At 39.9% G+C, this 16,855-nt stretch overlaps 1 protein-coding gene and 1 long non-coding RNA gene across 9 annotated transcripts in view; one reads left to right on the top strand and one right to left on the bottom strand.

The window, feature by feature from the left end:
* Positions 1 to 16,855, bottom strand: part of LOC120406073 — a 209,173-nt gene that overhangs the window by 93,825 nt on the left and 98,493 nt on the right. The window lies entirely within an intron of this gene.
* Positions 1 to 16,855, top strand: part of MTUS1 (microtubule associated scaffold protein 1) — a 195,804-nt gene that overhangs the window by 40,791 nt on the left and 138,158 nt on the right. For all 6 annotated transcript variants that reach the window (XM_039540304.1, XM_039540303.1, XM_039540299.1 and 3 more), the window contains 2 exons: positions 2,827 to 5,173; positions 8,059 to 8,254. In XM_039540304.1, coding sequence (XP_039396238.1) covers positions 3,026 to 5,173; positions 8,059 to 8,254 — 2,344 coding nt within the window. In that variant the 5' untranslated portion in view covers positions 2,827 to 3,025. The remainder of the gene's footprint in view (positions 1 to 2,826; positions 5,174 to 8,058; positions 8,255 to 16,855) is intronic.

Raw genomic sequence — 16,855 nt, forward strand, 5'->3', positions numbered from 1 at the left:
TGCCGTTTTATGTGCTATTTGTATACTTTAAAAACTTGATCAGTTGCCACTTTGTAACACCAACTGCTACATGAATGGAGCTGCTATTGAAGGCCTGGAACATGGGCTTAAATTACTGTTACAAGTGAGACAAACTCATCGAAGCTGAATGAGAAACTCAGTGTACTTTTTTAATCAAATAATTAAATATTGTTGTAGTAGGGACTTAAACCTGGGTGTCTCAGATTCCAGGTGAATATACCAACCACAAGGCTCTTTTAACTGGAAAAACTCCAAGAGGTCTCAGGTTCATTCTGATGAGGAATGCAAGTTTATTTTACATTTCTGAGAGACAGGAAATGTTTCCTATTCAGCTCTACTCATCATAGTCTGCCTTTCAATACACTGTTTCAGTTTCATTCAATGGTGCATTGGATCTCAAAGAATTAATTTCTGCACAGATACACAAGTTAGTTGTGTGCTGTTCTACTTTAGTCAGTTTAATCTTGTTTCCTATGACTTCAGCATTAAACTGGTTGAATTGAATATAGTCATATACTGACTATATTGTTTAGCAGATTTCCTGTTTAATAAAGTTAGAATGCAAAATAATCACTCAGTGCACTTGTAAATTAAGACAGTAAAATAAAATGTGTACATGCTTTACCAAATGCATTTCTTAGGACAATATCATGTCTAACTTTGTGTGGATATTTACAGCAAGCACTAGTTAATACTGTCATTAAGGTTATCTATTCATTTCTGATATGACCTTTTCAGTCACTTCAAACTCTATTGTTGGTCTGAAAACTTCATGTCTTGTAGCTGAGTGTCAACTCTCACTAAACATTGCAGCAAAAACAGCTCAGCCTCTAGTGAGAGTGGAAAGAACACCTTTATAGGAAATAACATAAATCTTCATAGTTCTAATCAGAATTTGCTGGAAGGGGTAGATACTTATGAGTGAAATTTGTCTTCTGAGATATCATGGGAAAACCAGTTTTGATATGATTGAGTATTTGAAAAGCATCCTTTATGCATGGATGTAAACGTTACTACTGTAAACAGTAAAAGGGTTATTCATCAACAATTGACCAACCTTACTCAGGACTAGTATGCATGATTAACTGTGCAATGACCACTTCTTCTGTTGGACCCCTGTAGCTTCTAGTCAAATAGCTACCAAAAAAAATCCATAACTGGATCTAAAATTAAGATTGCATGCACAGGTAAGCATTCAAATCGGGAAATAACTTTGTTTTGCTATATGATTGATTGTATGCTACATTTTTTAACAAAAACTGTTTTTTATAGTTTAGTAAGGTATCAAGCAAATTATGCGGGGAGGGGTAGCCCTTACCTAATTCACTGTAACTATTGTATGTGAGGTCTTTTATAGACTGCTATTCATACTACACAATAGTAGATGCCAAGAAATTACATTAGCATGGTCATGTAAGTCTGTAATCTAGACTACAATGTAGTCACAACACAGCCCTGTAGTACAATTTACACATAGAGAAAACTTAAGTTTATGTATGCAACATTAATTTAGTCATTTGACTCAAGTGAGTGACAGCTATGTAACCTTAACATTCTCGACACTGCTGTTTTGATGGATTATATAAGCACTGCAGCTATCTTCTCATATTATGTTAATACTAATTATACTTTCAATGGTTGTGCAATACTTGATGAATATGAGGACTGCCCCCAAGTCACGTCTGTCAAAAAGGAGGGTGTGTTCAAATATTTTTGCTCTTAGTACAAAACGTAGCAATGTAGCTGACGAAGGTTTTTGTGTGTAAACACTTTGATTGTCTGGGGGGAAGGTGTATAGTTACAATGCATGCTAACTCAGGTGACCTTCAGTATCCTATAGAAACTTGCATACAGCAATTCTTAAAAGCCTTATGAATAGAGCCCTACCAATAGGGCCTCTCCTCAGGGCCTCTCTGTCCCTTGCTTTGCTCCTCTGTGCTTATGGTGACTATAAAGAGGTGAGAAAGGAAGTCCCTGTGACCTTCTATATACTAGTCTCCTCCTTCCTCATAGCAGGTATTTTATACTGATTTAGATTGGGACACGCTTATAACTCATTGCAGTACTGGTTGACAAGTTTTGACCTGAACAGTTTGGGACATCCTATAAAAAACTTAAGAGTGAGACTTGTGGTGGTTCAGAACTCTCTGGCTACTTGCTGAGAAATACTAACCATTGATGCAGCAAAGAATCCTGTGGCACCTTATAGACTAACAGACGTTTTGCAGCATGAGCTTTCGTGGGTGAATACCCACTTCTTCGGATGCAAGATGCCCATTGATTACTCTACTAAAATATTCAACTGTATGAATCTTCAGCAGAGGAGACACATTGTAGTGCAGCTCTAAACAGCTGATCATTTTAAATGCAGAATAATAAAAATGAAGGATGTGTATAGGCAACATCTTCACTGATTTTTTGAGTTACTCAGTTTTTTGTTTTCTGGCTTCCAATTACCACGCAGTTGCTTTTCAGTTTCAGAAAATATTGACACATTGTGGACAGCTACTTGACACTTTCTCTCTCCCGTTAAATGCAGGAGTGGTACTGGAGTTGTGGGGGTGGTGGAAATGAGGGTTATAATCTAGATTTACTTGTTTAAAAAGTTACTTTTTTGTTAGCAGATACTCTGAACTGTTTATCTGGTAGGACTGTTGAACATTTCAATTTTGATTACTTTTTAAGGCAAAAGGATTTCCATTTGTAAAAATGTACAAATTTGTCAAAGACTAAGCAGCCTATGAAATGTCCAGTATTAAATTCCGGTTCAGCTAACTTTCATGTCTTTTTTTTTTTTAATTTTAGAATACATAAGGGATTCAAGTTGTAGAACATTTGTGGATATACGTGAAGAGCATGTAAGCAAGAAGAACTGAGTGTCTTATAACAAAACTGAACTGTTCTGGGGCCAAGCTTTGAATTCACCAACGCTCAGAAGAATCTACGTTTTCTAGAATTTTAAGTGAAAATAAGATGACAAAAGTTTTTTAAATTAAAACTCAGAATGAATGTTGAAAAATCAGAAAATAAGGCAAAGAATGGCTTGCAGTCTCCCTTATTTATCAGAGATGAAAATGGAAATAAATTTACATGTAACACAACTACACCACTCTCAATTACTCATACCACAAATATAAATGGAAATTCAGCTAGCCAATGTAATAAAATGGCTGATCATGAAGATAACATGGATTTTAAGGATGTAAATGATTTCACAACTATTTCTTTAAACCAGGAATGTATTGGAGCACTTGATCTACAAAAGACTGGGGGTGAATTTATCTGTAGGGGGGCTTCATTGAGCGATATTGATGCCACGTGTGTGTCTTCGGCAACTGAACAGACTTGTATTTATGTCTTGAAGCAGAACATAAAGGAACCAACCAGCCTCCTAAAAGAGAACCTTGCTCTAAAAGGAGTGCAGAATCAAAGTACTGATCAACCAGTGCCTTATAGACAGATTGACTGTAACTGTACAATGCACCTTACCCCTTTGGAATGGAGCAAAAACTCTGACATCGAAAACGAAGTAGGTTTTGCTCATGTGGCATTAGAGGTCACTGGTGTCAATGAATCTCTTCATATGGTTAAAAACTTGGGGGAAACTATGGGAAGTGAAAATGAAGATGCATTTCTCCCTCTGACATTCATCTCTTCTGATGAAATGCATATGAGAAAAAGTTTTGAGACAAGTAGCCCTGAAAAAACTCCTAGTTCATCTGTGCTGGAAGCTTCAGGGGGCCCAAACACGTCAAATAATTGTTCAGATTTGGTAGTACCACCTCTCCCTTCTCCAGATGTTGGAGGGGTTAGTGAACAATCTTTAAAAGGCACCAATTATGTTGATGTAGCACCACAAAATAGAGAGTCCCAAGAAATGGAAAATCAGTCCTTAAAACTAGTTGCTGAATGGTTAGATTGTCACTCTAAGAATTCGGTGTCACTAGAGCATTTTAATATGGATAAAGATTCAAAAAAGTATTTGCATAGCACACCTGAACATGCCGAAACTGACACATCTCCAACCAAGATGTTAATTAATTGCTCTGTAAATGATTTATATGCTCTGCCAATACAGAGTTTTGATGCAAGTACAGACCAAGAACAGGTGGTAAACAAAGTGAGTGAACATTTAGCCAAAGAACAAAATGTCTCGGCTAAAAACACTGCTTTCCAAGATGTACCTACCTATTTTGCAGTGTCTGAATCAATACAAAGCAGTATACCAAAACCAGAAGGGGCTGCTACAGCTGAGCTGAAATGTGAGGCAACTTTTGTGGTCTTCAGTCCAACAGCTGGTGAAACCAGTCCTGATTCATGTATTTCTACGTCTATGACAGGATCAAGAAAACCAAAATTTTCTGTTTCAGCTTTTGCAGAAGCTGGAGATGGGCCTTCTAAATTTGGAAAGAATGATGCATTAATGAGAGGATGCAATAGAAAGATTTCACTTAAAACTAGTTCTGAACAAATTGCAGTGAAACCAAAAAATCGGTCTCCTATTGTTTCAACAATAACCAAAGCTAGAAAAGCTGAGATTGTTAGCTTTCCAAAACCAAACTTTAAAAATGTGAAGCCAAAAGTTATATCAAGAGCTGTGTTACAGTCAAAAGATAATGCTTCATTAAAAATATCTCCGAGATCCCCTCAACTTTCTACTGCCTCATCGTCATCACCAGTTTCTTCTCCAAGGCAATTGCCCTCTTCCATCAAAGCATTGAGGGAAAAACGTGATTTAGACAGCGATACTAAAGCAGAAATACCAATGACTAAGCCTCATAAGCAACCTCTTAACAAACAGCTCTTTCCTAGCCAAGTTGTACATGCTACAACTCATTCAAAGAACGCTTCTCTCAAAATTCCAAAAACACTTTCTATAAAGCAGACTCCAGAAGACATTGACAAAGCAAGCTCCTCCAATTCAGCATCCTCCTCTGTTTCTGCTGCAGTTGTAACATGTGTACAGAACTCAAAAGGGAAGTTGAATGAAAAAATGGAAAGCAAAAAGTCCTTGGCGCAGCCATGTGTCACAAGCACCTACTGGAGTGGAGCTGAAAATGAGCAAAATTGCAATTTGGGAACTCTTTTGGAAACGGAAGAGCTAATAAAAGATCCAGCAAATGAAACATTTGAAGTTGACCCTGTTCCCTTGGTAAGTTCTATGCATCTACTGTTCAATTAACTGATTTGCATGCGTTAAATCTGGAAACGTACATTGTACAACCGTGAATGGAAATGGTGAGTTTTTTTTAATATGTAAATCTCAATACAACCTTGACTATGGAGTTAATTCTACCTCCATAATACTGAGGGAGAGGGAAAATCTTGAAAGGAATCCTGCCATCTCGGTTGCTTGCTAACTACTTAAAACATGCATCTACTTAACTTTTTTTTTTTTTTTTAAAAAAGGCCGTGTTCATCTGTTCAGACTCAGTCCTGTTCTACTGCATGTAAAAATACTCTGAATATGACTAGCAGGCATGGATTTTCAAAATGGTGTATGAGAATCTCTGATATAAGTGAAGTTCTATAGTGTGACTTGTATTTTTAAAAGGTTCCATACATCTTTATTTCTGTGCACTTCATTATGATATGCACATTAACTTTTTGAGTATCTTCACACTCTAACACCTACCAAAATTTTAAATGAAAAATATTCGGAATATAAAGCTCAAGATAAGTTTCTCATACCAGAAATTAAATTACTTGGTTATAAAATTAGATAATATCCAAATCAGGGTAATGTATGGGAATTATGTAATCCACACTTACATTGTATGCTTGGTGTACAAGAAGTTCAGGATACTCATAAACTAGCCAAAATCAGGTATCTAAAACCAACCAGGAAAAAAACCCTTTTTTTAACACATTTTATTGTTTAGAAGTAAGAGTCACTAGTTACACTACCTCAGCTAAACAAATATCAAGTCTAAAATGTATCTGCCATGACTTCATTATCTCACTGATATTGAGTGTGTCTGCCTTTGTAATATTTGCCAGCATGAACCTATTGAGTAAGTCAGGAGCAGGGCCGCCCAGAGGGGGGGGCAAGAGGGGCAATTTGCCCCAGGCCCCGCGTCCCGCAGGGGCCCCCACGAGTGTTTTCTGGGGCCCCTGCGGTTCCGGTTGAGCTCCCGCAGGCATGCCTGCGGCAGGTCCACCGGAGCCCGGGACGAGTGGACCTGCCGCAGGCATGACTGCGGAGGGGGCGCTCGTCCCGCGGCTCGGCTGGACTTCCCGCAGGCATGACTGCGGCAGGTCAAGCGGAGCCGCGGGACCACGGCACCCGCCGCAGTCAGTCGTCCCGAGCTCCGGTCGACCTGCCGCCGGCATGCCAGCGGGAGCTCAACCGGAGCCAAATGCCGCCCCCCAGGTCTTCGGCGCGCTCGGGTCTAGAGCCGCCCCTGAGCGGGGGCCCCCCGCCGCCGAAGACCCCGGGCCCCCGGAATTCTCTGGGCGGCCCTGGTCAGGAGAGGTATAATCTAAGTAACTAACTAACTAGAAGCCAGGAACTCTGGTCTAGGGTGAAATCCTGGCCCCATGGAAGTCAATGACAAAATTCCAGTTGACTTCAATAATGCCAGGATTTCATCTTCTGTCTCTTTAGTTTCTTATGCTGTACCTATGACCATGTTATGGTTTAATTCCTTTGGTCTTTATTGCCTTGAGTAAGACTGTTAAACAGAGACAGAGTTTATCACCTGTAAAATATGCTGGCAGTTTAGTACATTTGATACTTGGATGAATTCAAGGCTAAAATAACATTCTGTTATGAGTAAGAATTCTAGCTGTCTAACAAATTTGAAATTTTGATTTCTCATGGTTTCACACTGTCAAGATTTTAAGGTCCTAGGACTAAACTCCCTTTGTTTAGATGGAATAATTGGAATATAATAATAATAATAATAATAATAGGTATATCTACTATTATCTCCTAGAACTGGAAGGGACCTTGAAAGGTCATTGAGTCCAGCCCCCTGCCTTCACTAGCAGGATCAAGTACTGATTTTTGCCCCAGATCCCTAGGTGGTCACCTCAAGGATTGAATTCACAACCTTGGGTTTAGCAGGCCAATGCTAAAACCACTGAGCTAGCCCTTCTCCCCCCCCCCCCCCATATTGCACTGGAGTTTCTTTAATCAGGTTCTCATGGGGGGGGGAGTGAGCTTGTCTTTAGTAAAAATTTCTGGAAATGAGTCTGAACTGTGGCTCAAGTACAAGTGGGTTGGGTTTGGTTCCCCTCTTGTACGATTAAATCATTGTGAACAAAAATCCACAAAATGTGCAGGAGCATGAATAGGTGCTTATATTTTGATACCTATTCCTATACACACTACATGTGCTTCTGGCTTATGCTTGTTAAAAATGAGAGTTCTGTGGTGAAACTAGCGCAATGCCAAATATGGCATTCAGCTTGAGCCAGTGCTACCTCTTTAATATGCCCTCCATCCACTCCTTAAAGTTGCAATAAGTAATACATCCAGTTAATATCCTTATTAAGATTCTGATTGCTGGCAACTTTTCTTAAATGACCAAACTGGGAATCTTTTATGTTAATGTAGCCATGAAGACTTGTAGGATGTCACTAATTGTATTTCATTCAGTTCTTTAGCCCACTTGTGAACTACTACTTTACCGTGAATGTATTTTGAAATAAACTACTTGATTCCTATCTGTACCCAAACAAACCAGACGTTCAGAATTTGATTTTAAATTAAACCGGAGTTGGAGCCTTTTTTTTTTTTTGCACAGACTTTAATTTAGATGTCCATGACAAATTTGGAATTTTGTGTCACCTCATATCCCAACCCATTATGTGATCTCTAAAAATGAATTTAGCAGATGCACATAACTCTGAATTGCAGTGGATAATGTTCAACTGTGTTTCTTCCTTTCCTGGACCAAATGATAACAAGCACCTACTTGAAATCACTTGCTTTGTGACTAGGTTTTTCTGGTAATTGATGCTAAACACCCCCCACTTACTTTATAGGCTAGCAGTGAAACAACTTGTTCTTACAATAACTATGTTTTACAGGTTTCTTCAGCTAAAACTGGGGCAGCACAAAGAAAAAATATGCACAAGGAAGGCCCTATCACTCTAAGAAGTATACCTGCTCCCAAGGTGAAAGTGGTGCCTTCTGTGTTTCGCTCTAGGCGAGGAAGTGAAAATAAAAATGTGTGCACAACTAAAATGTCATCTCCTCAAAGAGCTGTTCTGCCATCGAGTTCTGGTAAGAGAATTTCTATTAGAGTAACACACTCCTTAAAAACAAGGCATTAAACTTTAGCATTATTCCAATAGTTTAGTTTTATAACATTAGTGACTAAGACATGTGACAGATCTGAACCCAGTCAGGAGTGCTGGAATCCACACAATGGTTAAAGCAAGAACAGTAACAGTCCAGCATCTCAATGTGCATCAACATTCTGGAAGCTTCTCTTTTATTTGGTTTAGTCTGGGTTTCCTCATATGAAAATGTCATAAAAAATGCTACTTGTGGTGGCTTTTGCCAATGCAGATACTAGTGCATTAAAGCTGAGGAAATTGCTCTGTTTTTCTGGACAACAGAAAGAAATGTGGGAGGGCAGTCACTTTAGGTTGCTCTTGACCTGATTTAGACCTCATCAGGTGGTCTAGAGGAGTCTCTGGCCCTAAATAACTTCTTCCCTATCCTCTTTCCTCTAAGTAGGAGGCAGAGGTTATATGACAACCCATGTCTACTAGATTTCTATCTTCAGTGTCCATAAATCTAATATAGAAATGAGAGGCTACTTGGATGAGTCTGAATAGTACAGTATTTGCATCTTTCACTTGGATGCATGATGATATAATAAAAGGAATTCATTTCAAAAGGCAAAAACAGTTTGTAGGTTCTTTAGTCCCCCATTCTCGTAAAGCCCTAATTATTAGGAACTCCATTACAAACAATATCTACAACTAGCTCTCACCAGCTTCAAAGCACAGTTTTCATGACACTGGAGGGGCACCATTTTTAGGGTTAAACCTGATTTCTATCCCAACTATAAATCTGATTTAGCCATGTTCCAATTAAATGTCTTCAAATCTCATTCAGTAAAGAATGCCTGAAGGAGGGTGTGGCAGTACTGTGAGGAAAATATATTAAGATTAAATATGTATAGGTGCTAAGTGAAAATAGAACTGAAATCATTTGAAAGTTGTGAAAGCCAGAGAGAACAACTTAGGATACCACAGATATGAAACTTCATGATAACATTCAGCAACTCCCCGTGTGCATCTCAAGGGATTTGATAGAAGCCCCATTGCTTAGACTGAACAAAACATTAACAGGTACAATCCTCCACTTGCAAGGAAAAGGACTGGGTGACTTGATGGAATGAGGGGCTCGAATTTGTTGGCCTACTGGCCATTCAGACTCAAACTGAACGTTCTAGTAAGTGACACAGTTGATCTTACTTGTTGCAATAATGTAACTAATTACAAAGATAGTTTGAACATAAATGACAGAACTTGTAATATACTATCATTTGAAAAGCATACACCCAGAAAAACTTGCTCTGCATTTTGCTTGACTTTTTTTCCCAACCAATTTGATGTGTAAAAGCACAAAATGCTCCCCTTAATTATACATGTGGTGAGGCATAATGAAAATCCTTCTCCACGGCCCCTTTGAAGGAGAAAATCAGTCAAATCAAGTGAATAGAACTTATTTCTGACTTCCCTTGCCCAGTATTACGTCAGATTTTTTTCAGCTTTTCATAGTTTCCCAAGGAGAACAGTAAGATTCTTTGATCAGCTGCAGCATGCTCTAATGGTATAACAGAAAAACTAATATGAAATCTACCATCTGTTCAAATAGCTTTCCCTATACAACAGTGAATATTTTTTTAAAACAGCTTTATTAGAAATGTATTTCAAGAAAGCTTCAAATGACAATTGAAATATTGACCCAGTCATTCATTCATAATCAAGAAATACTTCCTTTTTAATTAATTTATCACTTCCCTTTATCCATGAATGAGTAATTTAGAAAAGGATCCAATAGTTAAAACTAGAACAGAAACCAGGCTATAACAGTACAAGGCAGTCTTACATCACTGAATGTATGCCGTTTATTGTACAAAGAATGGTTTGTCTAATAGAATTTAAACCAACTGAGTTTCCATTGTCCCTATGCACAACTGGTAAAGCTGGCAGGTAACCAGTCTCTACTATAACTTTACATATACTGCCCATTTTAATAATGGAGGCCAACCTTATTTCAAAGAACCATGCACTAAAGAGCTGGAATGATGAGAGCCAGGAAAACCTTTTGCAGCAAACAGTGTTTAATGTACCTCTTTTGTGTTCAATGTCTGAACAGAACTATGTCTACAGATTACCTCTATTTCAGACAGGGGTGTGTGTGTGTGGTTTTTATTTTATTTTTTTAATTGGAGAGAATCATAGAATATCAAGGTTGGAAGGGGCCTTAGGAGATCATCTGCCTCGTTATTTAGTACTATGCAAGTCTTTAGTAAGTATTTAAAAAAAGCTAACATACTTCCCAGGTACTGATCTGAAAGCATGTTTTCAGAAGCCTAGTAGAGAGGGTTCACACAAATATGCAACACCTCCACCCCAAATGCTTGCACGTGCTCTCCTGCTAAAAATCTGATGTGGACAATCCAAAAGCAGAAGGATCAATGCCAGATTAGGCGTTGCAATGGGCAGATCCTGTAACTCTCTTGCTTCTTTTTTGAGAGGTAGAAGCTACTTTAAAGATCCATCTTCATCCCAAACCAGCAGTGCTCTGTTTTATGGATGGGCTTATGGAAGGAGTTTCATCAACTGTTTTCAGTGGAGTCCTTTGTACTCTACCGAATTCCCATAAACACCAACATACTTTACAGTAGAACGTGGGTTGTTCCTGTGGAATGGTGTAGAACTTGCCAGGCACTCAAAGACTATACATTCTGATATAGTTCCTTCTGGATATCATTAATAGGGTTTTCAGCTAGCTCCTGTTTGGGACAACTCTTGAAGTCCACTAGGAGTGCCAAGTGTGGGGAGGCTCATCCCACTTTGGCTAGGTTCTTAAAGGTTATAACCTATCTCAGACTTTGCACTCTTGTCTTTGGTGCCCTCCAGTATGCTTTCCTAGAGTGATTTTACTTGAAGCAGTCACCTCATTCTAGATGGTGGGTTAACTCATGGCCCCTTCCTCTGCTATATCTTTTCAGTTCTCTATACTTGTTATAGTTTTCACGTCAGCAGGACTTCAGCTTTCCATATCTAATCAAGTTATTTCTCTTCCTAAATTCTGCCCTAAAGCAAGGCACAGAATATCTTCCTCAGTATCTGGAGGGTTCTTTGCCTAACTCTGTGTGAAGTGTTCAGGTGACAATTTTTGTCCTTTGAATGCCCTTGCAAGGGACTTAAAGCCTCCTGATCATTCATTCCTCCTGAAGCTTTATTTCTTATCAATACATTGGTAAGTCATCTTTACCAGTGCAGCCAAACTTGTTCCCTCAAACTAATGATCACTTCTTGGTCAACCCTACATAGACATGCTTTGCTGGGCAGCTCTCTGGAGCTCTGTCTGTGCTCAAAGGACTGCCCCAAACCTCTGCATCAGCCAATGCATCATTTGGACACAGAATGGTCAGGAAATCAGACTTTATGGCTAGAAAGAAACATTTGGATCCTTCAGCCTGACCTCAGCATAATGTAGGTGATGGAGTGCAGCCAGTCATTAGTATTAAACGTGCAGTTGGAAGGAGAAATCTCACTGGCTGTGTATATTACAGAAGGTGCTATATTTGACAGGCCCAGTGACAAACTCAGAGTTTTCATGGTGTATCCAAACCAGACATTTTCTCTCTGCTCTCATGTGTTAATGGATAACTACTACTGTTATCCAGAGTCCCTGTAAGATCTGCAGATGGTAGAGTCAATCAGAATAGACAGTTCACTGTTAGCAAGAGAAACACAGGTAAAAGTTAATGGGTGGTAAAATTGCTTTCTTTGTCATATGTCTCAAATTGTCTTAAAGCTGGAGTAGGTAACTCCATGAAGCTGTGCCTGGTATTAATTTGGTAGATTAGACTTCCTTTCATCCTGCCAATGACTCTTGAGGCCTGGTTTTAATGCAGGGGATTGGGATAAACCTGACCCATAACCTTAGCAACAGAACTTTTAGAATGAAGGAATAAATAAATAAAAATACACCTAGACATTCAGCTTCTTAAGGTGAACGTTCTTCGATCTATGCAGTTTCATTTTTGGCACTATGGGGTTTGGCATATCCAGGCCTTTGGATTTCAAGGCACACTCTCTTGTTTTTAATGCATTGCACCTGAAGCAGGACGCATGTTGTAACAATGCTTGCAGAGACTGGCTTTAACAGTCCAAATATCAGTGTTGTCTGAAATATATCTACACCCATGTGAAAACTTTTCTCTTGGAGTGAGGTGTGTACCAGTTCCTGCAGGGCAATTTCTTGATACTAGAATATAACTTGTAAAGACTTGCTGGGATATTTTCATACCATTCCTCAACCATACTCATTAGCCTTGAATTTTGTTGAATATTCTCTCTGAGAAGACCAAACTAATAACCTTTTTTCTCTTCCTGAACTAATTATAAGGAGAGAGACAATGTATTCTGCAAAAATGAATGCTTCTCCTCATGCAAGTCAGTGACCATGTAGTCTAAGGAAACAGAAATTTGACAACTTGTATCTATAATATATGTAAGCAAGTACACAACATTACATGTTACCTGCAGGCTTCAATCCTATTGATGAACAAAATGTTCCTAAAAACTAGCCAGCTACTCATGCTGCTGAATTTGGGATGGGTCTTTTGACTTAAAGAAAAACTCTTTATAAAGTCTTCATAATGCAAAGAAGCTTGGCAATTAGATTTGCTTTGAAGTCGGATCTCCTGATAGGAGGGGTGTCTTTTTCCCTCCCCCCATGAGAAGGGGATGGTTGGAAAGGGGGTGGGGTGTGTAGAGAGGAGTGAAAATCCTTAAGACAGATGTTATGTATAGATGTGGACAACAATAGGAGAAAGCACAATGGGATCTGGCTTTATTCTGCTTTCCTTGTATACCATTAATCTCTTTGTCTCCCTACAGTGCTTGTCATTACAAAGCCAGTGCTCCAACAGTGTTATGTGAGACTGTTTTTGTCTATTCTTGATTAAAAAAACAAGTGCGATGTTCTATTTATCATATGATATTTGCAGGTAAATGTTGACTTTTAATTAACTCGCATCTGTGCATCGGTGGACTATTGCTGGTTCTACTTGTCACAGCATTGATTTATTCAAAACTTAAATTGGGTGAGATGACAGGGACAAAAGCATGGAAACCAGAATATGAAGGTCCTATGATTGCCTATTGGCAGAAGTGGAATAGGCAGGCCTTGCTACAGTAATCTATGTTGCCACTGGGGAAGCTGCAGCCAGCCTCCTGGAGGCTGAAGCACGCCTGGCTGCTACTAGTCCTCCTTGAGGAATTCTGCACCACTGCACAAGTGCAGAATTCATGTCTCCTACAGATATCTTTGCTTCCCTGCAGAAAAATTACTTTCTGATGGGGAAGCAAAGGAAAGCCGCAAGAGGGGTCATGCAACCCTCCCCAGCAGTGTTTTTGGGTGCCTGGAGTAGCCAGCAGAGAGGTAAATAACCACAGGGGAGGAAGGGGGACACAGTGCTGGGGACACCCCAGCTTATGGCTCCTACCCTTGGCTGGGTTCAGCTCCTAGTCCCGGCTTGGATGGGGGTTGGAGAGGATGGGACTTCATCTTCCTCTGCATGGAGCAGCCACGGCTAGGTCAGATCCACCCCCAGAAATCTTCCCTGGCTGCAGGAAGCTCTGCACCCTCCCCTGCTTCCTGCTCCCATTGCTCCTTAGCTGCAGGGGGAGGGGTCACTGTATGGGGAGCTGCTCTACTGTTCTGCCAACCTCTGTACATCTGGACACCCCCCCCCCGCCCCAGAACTCCTGCTGAGCCTTACCTCCCCTCCACCTCACTCAGCTGCAGCTAGACCCACTGCAGAGTCCTATTACTCCTGCATTCAGAACCCAACAACAAGCCCCAGCACTCAGATCTCCCCCACTGCACCTAGATCCCCACACTGAGCCGCCCACACCTGGGTTCCCCCCCCCCCCACTAAGCCCCTCCACACTTGGATCCTGTTGGGCTGAGCCTGCCCACCTACACCTGGTGTGGAGGGGCAGGCCCAGTGCAGCCCTTGCACTGTGTCAGGGCCTGGTGCAGCCTTACTACTAAGTCCATATCCTGGGCAGGAGCTGTAGTGTGATCTCCCAACTCCATGCAGCCAGTGGCCCATGCTCCCCACTGCCATGCTGGAGCCTCCACCTTTATCTGACAAATAAAATTCACAGAATTTTAAAATGATGTTGTGGGAAGAATTTTTATTTTTTTGTTGGTGCAGAATTCCCTCTGGAGTATACCAGGGGACTTCTGGCCCTGCAGCGCAGACTGCAGGCAGCAGAGGGAAGAAGAACAAAAGGAGGGAAAGCAATCCTCTGTGGGACTATTTCAGTTCAGCCCCACAATGGCAAAGCATAGGGTTGTTGGCCCAATTCTGCTCCCCCTGTCTGGGCCCAGTACAGCAGTGTCAGTGGGGTGGCTCCAAGCCTGCTGATGCGTTTTGGGGGAAAAGTGGAAAGTCTGGAAGGTTGCATGGGAAGGAGTGTTCTGAGTCTCTCAGTGCTGGATGAATGAAGGTTCAGAGCAAGGGGCATATTTCTGAGCTATGAAGTGGTTAAATAAGGAGCCCCACCTTGGATGGTGCGGGGGTGGACAGCATGTTTCTGCTCAGGTGGGGGTTGACTTGGAGGGAACTGAAGGGGTTTGGAAGGTTCTGGGCAGAGTAACAGTCACTTGACATTGTGAATGAATTGGTGCTGTGGAGCATAGAGGAAAATGGTAAGATTCTAGAATAAAAGATGAGATTGGAACTGAACAGTAAGGGGTTAGCAGAGATAATACTGTTCTCATGCTCTGTCCCACTTGTTCATTCTGGAAGGGGTGGTGATGGACAGGGAATAGTGAAACTGTTTTCTTCTTGCTTACCAAAATATTGCTGTGTAACACTCATGACAGTGCACTAGTTTTATTTTGAAAATATTAACTTGTAGGGGGAGGAGTGTTTGTGTATACACAAGCTGCTGCTTACAGTTCCACCATATTTTTGGCATGTGCTGCTACTGGATCCTAAATCTGTGCCAAGGAGGAGCACTTTCATAATGACTTGTGGATAAATGAACTAATATTATAGAATGCCATCTCACATATGGAATGGGGTTTTGCCTTGAGTCATGTTATCCCCCCAATCAGAGTGTCTCAACCGTTCCAGACTACTGTACCTCTTTCAGGAATCTGATTTGTCTTGCATATCCCAAGTTTCACTTCATTTAAAAACTACTTGTTTATGAAATCAGACATAAAAATACAAGTCTCACAGCACACTGACTGAAAAATTGCTTACTTTCTAATTTTTACCATGTTATAAAATAAATTGCAATATAAATATTGTATTTGCATTTTAGTGTATAGAACATAAAGCACTATAAACAAGTCATATGAAATTTTAGTTATTTTGCTATTGCTTTTTATGTAGCCTGATGTAACTAGGCAAGTATCTAGATAAGTTGATGTACCTCTGGAAGAGCTCTGTGTACCGCCAGGGGTTGAGAACCAGAGCCCAATGTAAAGGGAAGTACTTAAAGGGACAGCAACAACCGAACTCACTTGTCTAAGAACTCAACACTATTATTAGTAATACCCAAGACTATCATAACGAAAACTTGTCTACATTTTTATTTTGCTCATTTTGTATATTTGACAGATGTTTGTGAATTGATAGTTTAATTCTTTGCCCTCGATAGTTTGCCACTGTACTCTCTCCCATTTGTGGGTTTAACAGAAATATTGAAAAATAAATGATAAAACTTAATTGGTAGTGGGACTTAAAAATATGTGTAGCACTTCATCTATTCTTTGTGTGTAGTTGCTCTAAGCACTATAAAAACAGAGGCAGGATTAATAAATTTCTGACTGCTAGCTGAGCTAGACTGTAGCACAGTCCACTTGTAGACTTAGTAGAACAATCCTTGGAACACTCGGCTAGCTTTCTGAAATCTATTAATTCTGCCTCCTGGTTTTATAGTGCTTATCAGAGCAACTACACATGATTACAAAAATGTTTAAAGATGAGTCTGCTGGGAACAATGCCTTTGTGCATCTTTTACCATGATTTACTTAATACCCTTGACATCTGCTGAAAATGTCTCATATCAGAAAACATAGTCAAGGACTACATTTATCTTAAAATGGCTTAAAACTGCCTTCTCCTACAGATTAAAACTAGATACATTTTGTCATCTCTCTAAAAATTCAAAATATTCTCTTAAAATCATTGAACAAGTGTAACTTTTCCAGGATAGGGACAACTACTTTTTTCACTTGCATAAAAAAAATAAAATTAAACATTTTTTTTAAAAAAACCTAGGAATCCTGACCTGAATCTTAGAGGTGTAAAACTATCAAGATTCAAAACTGGTTCTTTTCATGCTGAGTTTTTCTCTGCAGCTCTAAGGGAAACATTCACAACAATCTTCCTTTGTGCTCTTTAATCTACCCAAATTTCCAGCTGGGAAAAGCCAAAAGGCTTATTCTCTGTATGTCACAAAGCTCCATGAATTGTGGAAGCTTTTCAATCAGTCCTAAACCTGAAATATTTAAATATGGCTTTGATAAATGATGATGCTTTACCCTCAAAATTGGAATCTACTTCTAATCCTAGTGTTCAGTTGACAGTTAAGTATGAACAGC

This window comes from Mauremys reevesii, linkage group 5, assembly GCF_016161935.1.
Source record: "Mauremys reevesii isolate NIE-2019 linkage group 5, ASM1616193v1, whole genome shotgun sequence".
NCBI lineage: Eukaryota > Metazoa > Chordata > Testudines > Geoemydidae > Mauremys > Mauremys reevesii.